This window comes from Crocodylus porosus, unplaced genomic scaffold (genome assembly GCF_001723895.1).
Source record: "Crocodylus porosus isolate Cpor-Errol unplaced genomic scaffold, CroPor_comp1, whole genome shotgun sequence".
NCBI classification, from domain to species: Eukaryota; Metazoa; Chordata; order Crocodylia; family Crocodylidae; genus Crocodylus; species Crocodylus porosus.
Window position 1 is genome coordinate 2917183 of NW_017728886.1, and position 9699 is coordinate 2926881.

General features: G+C 46.0%; 1 protein-coding gene across 1 annotated transcript in view; it reads left to right on the plus strand.

Moving 5' to 3' along the window:
* Positions 1–8222, plus strand: part of LOC109314775 (vasoactive intestinal polypeptide receptor-like) — a 54406-nt gene extending 46184 nt beyond the window's left edge. The window contains exons 9-11 of the mRNA XM_019542501.1: positions 3607–3736; positions 5695–5736; positions 7216–8222. Of these exons, the coding sequence (XP_019398046.1) occupies positions 3607–3736; positions 5695–5736; positions 7216–7407 (364 nt within the window). The 3' untranslated portion in view covers positions 7408–8222. The remainder of the gene's footprint in view (positions 1–3606; positions 3737–5694; positions 5737–7215) is intronic.
* Positions 8223–9699: the final 1477 nt, after the last annotated feature.

The window sequence follows — 9699 nt, forward strand, 5'->3', positions numbered from 1 at the left end:
TTTCTCCCTAAAAATGCATTCACGGTAGCCAAATGTAACCACATAGTTTTAATCCTCATTCATCAGGAGGTCTTTGGGTTTCAGCCTCACCTTGGACTCAAAATGCTCAGCACGGCAAGGATCTGCTTTGTCTGGTAACTGCTAGATCACAGATTTTGGCTAAAGACCCAGAGTTTAGGGGGAATTCATCAGGATCTCATTGCTGCCTCCAAAACCAAAGGTTTTTGGGCAGCTCTGTACCTTGAGGCACAACAGTGATATTGGAAACGAGAGAAAACAACGGAGGTGACCCACAAGCCCCGGTGAAAAGAGTCCTTAAGCTTTTCTATTATCTGGAATCCCATAGGTAAGATTTCTGGTGGAAAATCCTGGCTTTTGACCTTAATTTTTCCATCCTGCAACTGAAGTCCATTGTTTCCAGTTCTGTCGTCACCGCCTCGTGTGCATTATTGGCCTGTGTCCTGCTTATTCCATCCCTTTAATGTATTCATTGTCAAATAGCACGTCTCACCCTCAGATTACGACAGCCCCGTTGAAGGGCTAAGATTAAATCAGCATATTGAAATATGTCCTAGAACTAAAAGCATGGCCAGAAGGCCATTGCGGGTCCTTGACGGGGCAACCAGGTCCTGTTTATCCCCATGGGAGTTCTTTGTGCGTATATACACCCCCAGACAGCATTAGGTCCTAGTAACGAAAGAGGCAGTACTGTGCTTTTTAATTTTCCCACGGGGTTAATTTAGGTGAGAGCTACCAGGACGTCCTGATTTTACCCAAGGAAATAAATACAGAAGAAGAGATACTACTACAAGCTTCCCCACACTGTTTGCCAGTCGGCCCCTAGAGAGAGTACCTCTTAAACCAGTATGACTTCTACAATATCTACCCCCTCTTAAACCAGTATGACTTCTACAATATCTACCCCCCTCTTCCCCCAGCCTAGAAAGACTCCATTAGTTTAATCAGTGCTTTCCACTCATTTTAATCACAGAGCAAGCCTTATGGCCAACGCAGACAGACTCCCTGCCACCTATAATAGTGCCTGTTGGGATAGCTGTCATCTGTCCGCTCCAACATCTCTCATACAGGTGTGCAAACCAGTGTGAGCTACAGCAGGTTTAACACGTCCACCCCAGAAATACAGCAGTAAGGATGCTCTGAGAACACCCCTGGCCCCACGCTCATGACCCTAGCTGAAGTGGTGCCTTGACGATCCCCTAAAGCAAGAGCCAGGGGACAGGGTTTATTGCTTCAGGAGCAAGACTAAGCAGCACCCCGCTGCTTCCAGGCAGGCACTTCCTTTCTGCTGACCTCCTGATCATTTCTGTTTAAATCTCTTTAAAAATCAGGTATTTCCAGTAGTGTTGCCAACCACAGGGGTGGAGACTGGATGGCCTGAGAAAACTATTCCAACCCCATTTTTTCATGATTTGCAGGAATTCTTCCTGCCAGGGCTGTAATAAGACTCTGTTTTCACTCTAAAGAGCACCGGGGTCTCGGCAGTCATTCCCTTTCTCTTCCCAACACTGATATTGAGGTTGACACATTGACAGCATCTTTCAATTCTTGCCAGGTCCACTTCAGCCCAGGGCTGGAAACCCAGCTGCACCGCTGACTCTCTCATTAACACTCCAGGCACTGAGCTGTGCATTAAATTATTGCAAACTGTAAAGGAGCTCTTCATTAAAAATGCCTTTTGAAATCACAGAGCATCAAGCAGCAAAAGAAGAGCAGCAACAAAGGTGCAACAGAGGAGCAAATGCTTTGTTTTCTGTAACAAGCAGAGCTAAATGGATCTGACTGGCACTCTGCTTTACCACCTTCACCATAGGAGTTATTCAAGTGCCTTCCAGCTGTGCTTTAAAGTCTGTCATATATGTTCATTTTGTCTCATCCCCTGCTCAGAGGAGAAGGGGTGTGTCTGCTACCTAGGTCTTTGGTACATATTCTTTTTTCATGTATCTCTTCCCATGTATGTCTTAGAGAAATCAGCTTAAAGATGGGCACCTGTCATTTGGTGGGGAAGGCAGGGAGGTTTGTGCTGCTGTATAGGTTCAGGAGCAGTTCATACCACAATCTCCGCCCCCCACAAAGCTCTGCACAGACTAGCTTTGCCCTCCCAGTAAAAAACAAAAAAAAACAAAATCCATTGTGCCTAGGTATTATTGATCATGAGAAAGCTTTAGGTGGTCTTTTAGGTGAGACTGGCCAGGGAGCGCCTGGAAGGTAAGGAATAGGACCTTAAACTTGACTCGGGCAAGTCCCTGGAAATGCATCTCCCTGCCTCTCCCCTTCCAGATATTAATCTTGCCTAAATCTGTCACCACCAGCTACTTTTCACCTAGGTGCTGACTTTAGCTGGTTTTTAGGGGCCTAAGATAAAGTCTGGGGAAGCCAATGTGAGTCTTCACTTTGCACCAGGCACTGTGAAAGCTGGGAAATTGTGTTGGCAGACAGCATTTGACCCAAAGGGGTACATACCAGGGTCTTGTCTGAATAATGTTGGACCATTAGCCCTCCCATGTAATCCTTTTAATTCCTATTAATCATGAAAAAGTGGGTGTTGAAAGCAGAGGGATGACTGAGATGTTGTAGATGCGGGGGTTGCAGGTAGAAGAACTATTGCTCAGGATGAGATGGCTTTGGTTTCCATTTCTTCCATTAGTTGCTGGGAGGCGCGACAGGACTGCTTCGAGATCACGGGTGCCAAGTGCCTCTTGAACTGTTTTAATTTTTATATTTCATTTGACATTAGTTGGTTTCCTATAGTAATTAGGTGTGCGAAATTATCACCTGCTCTTAATTAGGGCTCTGATTATCCTGTTTGGTGCCATTACACTCTAATGCTGCTCATCCTCTCCTTTTGGAAACACTTGCTGCTCCACAGCTGTTATTATGCCAGGCTAAACATACCATTTCTTCTTCAGAGCCTATAATTTGCAGAAATCCCAAGCAATTGAAGACAAGAATGGATTACACTCAGCTTGTAGAGAGGAAAAATGATCTCAGGCGGGAAGGAGGAAAAGACCTCCCCTAGAGTCAACAGGCATAACCGTGTCATGTTTTATTATATCACCTCTGCCTTTGAAACTACCAGCCTTCTGCAGGCAGAGGGCAAAGACAGCTAATTTATTGCTGAGACTCAATTAATGGCATGCACGTTGCAACAATGGTTATTAGCAAGGGGGAAGCCCATAGAAATCAGCATGAGCCAGGTCCGCAGCTCGTGTGAACTGGCGGGGCTCTGTGGAAGTCAGTGCAGCAATGCTGGGTTTTCCCCAGCTGCGGGTGTGTACATTTATTATGCAGGCAGGTCCAAATCCCCAAAGGTATTTAAGGATTTTGGTGGGAGGTAGACACCAAAATACCTTTGAGGATCTGGGCTTCCATTCCTTTCCTGTAATATTACCAAATGCCTACACTGTCAGAGGTTTGAAATGCCACCCATCGCACAGGCTGAATTTAATTTCATAACACTGAGCTTCTCCTAAAAGACCCATCCACCCTCCTTGTCGCATAAAGACAAAGTACTCCAGCTTTAGGACTGCCTTATCCTGTTCCTGCTGTCTCCCTTCCCTTTATGGCTCGTGTTTCTCTTTCTAACAGGAGACTCGCCAAATCCACCCTGCTGTTGATCCCACTTTTCGGCATCCACTATATCGTCTTTGCCTTCTTCCCAGACACCTACAAAGTCGAAATAAAGGTCACCTTTGAGCTTGTTCTTGGTTCCTTCCAGGTAAGCTGCCCCCCGCGAATAGCCCGAGGCCAGGGAAGAACCAGTCGGGTCTGTCATGGGCTGAAGAATGGTAGAGACTCATAGAGAAACAGGGCTGGAAGGGACCTCCAGAGGTCATCTTGTCCGGCCCCCAGTTTGATGCAAGATCATCCCTATCCAAACCATCCTATCAATGCATGAGATCTAAACTGTTAGCAGAAACACACAGTTCAAATGAATACAGGAATAAGCAGAGAGTTTCACTTGGTTTCATTGGGTTTCACTTCCTTAGGCCCAGTGCTGCTCTCATTGAGGTCTGTGGGGATATTACTGTTGATTTCAGGGAAAGGCATGATTGGGCTGGTGTTTTCGACTCTTCTACTGCCTTTCACCTCTGGAAATCCCAGTCTGTTTTAGCAATTATAAGCCAAGTCTTGTGGTCTTTATTTAGCTCCCACTCAGGCCAAATGGCTTGGGGTGGGAGGCAGAATTTCTATTGACATCAGTGAGACTTTTACCTGGTGGATTTTGACCATGAGATACCTGTATACTCAAATACACACTTTGCTTCACTTTGATCAACACTGGCCTTCCACTGTTAACAAAGACACGGATTCTGCATGATGATTAGCGCTTATCCATGCCCTTCCTCCCATTGTATCTGTTCATACCTGTCTCAAACAGTTTACGTTCTTCAGACTTAATAAAAGAATCCATGTTTTATCACACACTAGGTCAGTGGGTTTTCAGCCTGTGGTCTGCAGTCCCCAGGGTCACAGACAATGTCTAAGGGGTCCACAAAAGATGACTATAATCAATCAAAAATATGTGAATACCCATACTTACAATTCAAAGGGGCCTGCACCGCCATTCAAAATTTCCGAAGGGGTCCACAGCACCATTTAACATTTTTTAGGGGTCTGCAAATGGGAAAAAAAGGTTGAAAACCACTGCACTACATGATTGATAAACTTTGATCAGCAGTGAAATGGTTAAAGCCAACATTAAATTAATTATTCTTTGAGAGCTAAATTAACTCTTTCTAGAAGTGAATGGGACAGGTCAGAGCTACTGCATAAAGCAGACATTTGTTCTTTATGCAATAGCTAGTTTAATAGGTTTCTGTTTCCAGTGTGATCACAACTATAAGTAGCAGAGAATGACTATGTTCATATAGTTAAAAGCTGAGATAATGGACAATAAGATGTGACCCTAAAAGAAGTCACAGGATCATCAACTGGATGTAATAAACCATTTTAAGCCCCATGTTGTAGCCACAAAAGGCAAAAGTCTGCCCCAAACTTAGGCACTGCATCCAGTAAGCACGGTAAAGGCACAGCAGTTTTTGTAGTCAGAAACAGGCAGGGTAGAAACAGGGCTGGCATCGCAAGCCAAGAGACCACGTATAGCTGCTTTAAGGGATGCAGCCTTCTCTGCGATTCCAACAAGGATCGCAAACTGGGTTGGTAGCAGGGTGTGTGTGCTAAGCTGTCCGCCTGGCAAATTTGGCGTGCCAGACTGTAGCATCCTCAGACGCTGTGCAGTTCCTCCTAAATCAAAAGTAGTGCAGCCACATTGTATAGCACTTTGGGTGGGCTAATTAGCACGGATGAGTGAGAGTCAATCAGCCTGACCCTGCACTCATTAGCCAAACAACTGCACAGACCCAGCCACTGCACAGGCCCCCTCTGATGCTTTTTATTTAAGGGGCTGTGTTCACAGAACCATGTTTCATGGCACTGCTGCCTGACACATCTTTGCCTCCCCAGTTTGCACTGGAGGGGGCTTAGACATTTCTTGGCAATGTGTCCTACATCCAGAGTCATGGCTGCAGGTAGAGTCCTAGAAAAGCACCACATCCGGCACCCTGCTCAGGGAAGGAGTGCCCCTGTCGAAAGCTTCTCATCCAAGCTGTGTTTTAATAAAGTTCAGTGTGACCTCGAGGTTTTAACACCTGTTCTTTCTCGCCTCTCTCTCAGGGCTTTGTGGTGGCTGTCCTCTACTGCTTCCTCAATGGTGAGGTAAGAGCAGCTTGTAATGAAGAAGAAATGGGTGCGTAAGGAGGGCACTCTGAGATGTGCTCCATCCCTGACCTCAGCAGGTCGAGGAATGGGTCCAGATGAATCACATGTCAGAGGAAAGCAACCAGCCCATTTCTCTGTCTTGGTTTCCCTGCTCTGCTCAACAAAGACATGGGGTTTTGCATGTTGATTTTAGTGTATGTAGCACCCAGCTCTTCATTTATCCACAGAGCAATCAGCATTAGGGGGTTTCCCCATGTCATCCTGCCAAGATCCCTCAACTCTGACCTGAAGTGGGGTGAGGCTGTATTTTAGTTTCCAATCCCTTGCCTCTTCACCTAAAACCACTGGAACTTTTGGCCTTGACTTCAAGGCAGCAGGATTAGAACCGCTGCCAGCTTGGAGACTAGATAGTCATGTAGCCCTGAGTACCGGCCCACCACCATCTGGACTGAGACTCCGCAAAGTAATTTCACAAAGCTGCTGAGTCTGATGATCAGAGTTGGTAAAAACTTGTAGCCATTACCAACTTGAACAATAAACCCAGCAGTGACAGGAAGGGAGCAAGTGTGAAACTTAGATCTGGATTTGCATTTCATCTCTCCCATCAGGTCAGGTGATTAGCTTAGATTTACTCCTGCGCCATCTTTAATGCTGCTTTTAGTAATTCTAAGATACTTTTCACTCTCTATATATGTGTATGCACACACATACACATGCATACTTTCTACTGCGCTTCCTGACCAGAGTGTGCAAATCATCCTCTAATTCATACCATACTGCACCAGCCCTCCCTGAAAGGTTAAGTGGACGTGCAGTAGCTCTAAGTATGGTCCCATGGTTGCTGATTGCTTGAATCTTGATACAAAGCCCCGGGATGTGAATGCAAGGCCCTCTGACATGCATCAAAATGCTCAGCAGCAGCACTCCACAAACCACGCTGTCTTTTTAAAAAATAAGCATTTCTTTGAGGACAACAAGGCTGTGGAAGAAAACTGTTTCTTAACTATCTTCCCAGAGCACAAATCTGTTCTCTCTGGAGTTCAGCAGTCAGGTTCCTGATAGCACTTCTGTGTATTGCCCACAGCTCATGGCTCAGCTTGGTCAAACGTTGGTGATTCGACCCACTACTAGTTACTGTGCTAAGTGCTGCTTATGTTTTGAGGACCCAGAAGTTTTTATCAACTGGTGTAAAATCCATGGCCATTGTAGAACACCCCTTCTGGCATTAAAATATAGGAGGGGCCTCCTTGTCTTTCTCCAGGCTCATAAGCTTTTCCTAGTGACTATCCTTGACTGCATGGAGAAGAGATTCCCCCTAATCTGGATTTTCACTGTGGTTACCTCTATAGTCAAAACCCTGCCATAAGTTTTATAAAGGATTTAAGGATCTAGCTCCCTACCCTGCATGCTTGGGTGTCAAGCCAGAGCAGTGGATAAGATGCCCTTCATTTCATTTCCTTTTCTCTCCTCCCTCAGGTCCAAGCTGAGCTGAAACGGAAGTGGCGGAGGTGGCATCTGGAGAGGTTCCTGGGCTCTGACATGAAGTATCACCACCCTTCGTTAGGGAGCAACGGTACGAACTTCAGCACCCAGATCTCAATGCTCACCAAGTGCTCTCCAAAGACTCGCCGGTGTTCCAGCTTCCAAGCAGAGTTTTCTTTGGTCTGATGGGACGACCTACCCCAGCTGGGGCCACCTGAGAGCGAGAAGGAGGGAGACCACCAGGAGCGTAACATAAGCCAAAACGTTTTTTTTAAACAAGACACTCCCCATGAGTCAACAAAGGACACAAAACTGGAAAAGCCACTGATGTCCTGAGCAAGAAGGGACAAGCCAGGATGCAGAGATGTGTTTTGTTTTGTGGGGGGGGTTGTTAGACTTTTAACTATAAGCTTACCCCCTTGGTGATGGGGAAACTCATGAATTGGCTACAGCGGCTGTAGCCATCATTGGCTATGATGGGGAAGCTCATGACTTGGCTATCAAACTTGTGCATAACTCTAGCAAGCGTGGGGACTGCCGGGGAAGTATCTGATACGCTCATAAACAGAGGGCGGGGGATATTTCATGAGTTCAGAGACAGCTTCTGTGAAAGACAGATGCTTTTTTATTTTTTTTAAGTGAGCCAATTGAAAAAAAAAGTTGCAATGTGCCAAGGGTGTGAGTGGTAAAGGAGCATAGTACAAGGAGGAAGGTATCGCAAGTATAGGGGCAGCTTACAAGAGACTGCAGGCTCATGCATTTGCAGATGGAGGTACATGAGCTCTCACACCAGAAAGCTCTCGTAAAGCTGGAGTCGGCGTGGGATCTCCATCTCCGATGTTCTGCTTTGCCCACCAAAGTATCACCGCCGCCGATGATGCCCCCAGAACATAGCTTGCTGAGAAGCTAAACTGTGAATGCCCTTTTCTGCACTATACTTGTTAAGGGTGACTCGTTTTTATTTTTAACAGGAAACAATAGCTTTGCATGTCTAACATGTTTAAAAAAAAGGGGGGGGGGGCAAGTGCCAGCTCAGTAGCATGGTTATGTCGTCCATCCTGATTAAGCTGCTGTAAATCTTGGCCAATTATTGCAACAGGACTCTGAGGACAGGGGAAACAATATTGGTTTCTAACAGGTTGGTACCTGAATAAGGCACTCTGGGTGGGAGGAGGAGATACCAAATTCTTGCAGTCTTTAACTGAATTAGACCCATTGTAAGGAACCGCTATGGAGAACAGAGAATTGGTTTAAGAGCAGCTGGCCCAATGGTCGTCATCAGAATAAAGTCAGGTCCACTCATAACTGCCACTGTAGAGATTAGGAAATACCAAAGGAAAGATGATGAAACTATTACATTGGAACCACTGAAGCAGAAATCAATCTGTTTTTATCCCTCAATGAAGGCATCATTAGACCTTTAGAAAACCAGGTCTGGTACATACCTGCCACCTGTTTGCTAACAGTTTTTAAGTTTACATTGGAAATTACTTGAAGGGTGTCCCCAGCTCCCTGCTTTTTCTTTACATGCTCGGGGTGAAAATTAGCATTGTTCATACATGCCAGACTGGCACCCTCTAGAGACTGAAGTCCTATGCTCTCTCCAGTCTTAGATCTGCATGAGCCGTGGCAGTGCAAGTTTCTCTCCATGTGCCACCAAGTCCTTTGGCAAGGTGTCTCATTTTAGTCTCCATAGCCTTGGTCTGATACAAGTGCAAGTCACTTGGTTTAAAACGATGCAACTCTTAAGTTACATTGGTGTGTGTTTGATGAGAGGTGGGGCCTGCCGTGGATCTTTCCATAAGAGACACTCACATTAGGGGATTGAGTAGAGCACATCCAAGTGATCTTTCTCAGTGGGCTGCTCTTTGGTCGGGAAAGATTTCTACCACCTTCCCTCCATCAAAAGTAATAATGCCGCATTAAGAAGACAATATGTGCTCATTCTATCACGACGCTGCCAAATGGAGGTCTCCTACTGTACATCTGGTCACTGGGCGTTATGTGACGGGAATGCCTTCTTTCAGCTTTGCTTGGCAGACGTCATGGTTCTGTACCAAGCAATTGCATCATTTCCTGCAGGACAGCTGAAAATCCCAGTCATTGAACCAGTTTTCTGTCATCTGCTTCGTGGGTCCCACCGCAGCGGGCCAAACTCATTCCTGGAGCGGTGGCTGATGTGAGTGCCTCCTGTACATAACCAAGAGCAGGGTTTATGGCTCGGTCCACTGCTGCTCACTCTGATGGCAATGGAAAAACGTCTTTAGGTGCCAATGTCCAACATACAGGTGGCACTGAGATTCTCAGGAACCCCCATTCAGCTACTGCTTAACTCTGAGAACATTTAAAAGTTGCTCTAATTGGTTTAAATCCCTAACATGAGACCGAACCACCTAATCCTGACACTGCCAACCTGTCCTAATTCACACCTATGGCCCAGTGGCCATCTTAAACAAGGTACTCCCCTGACCATCTGGC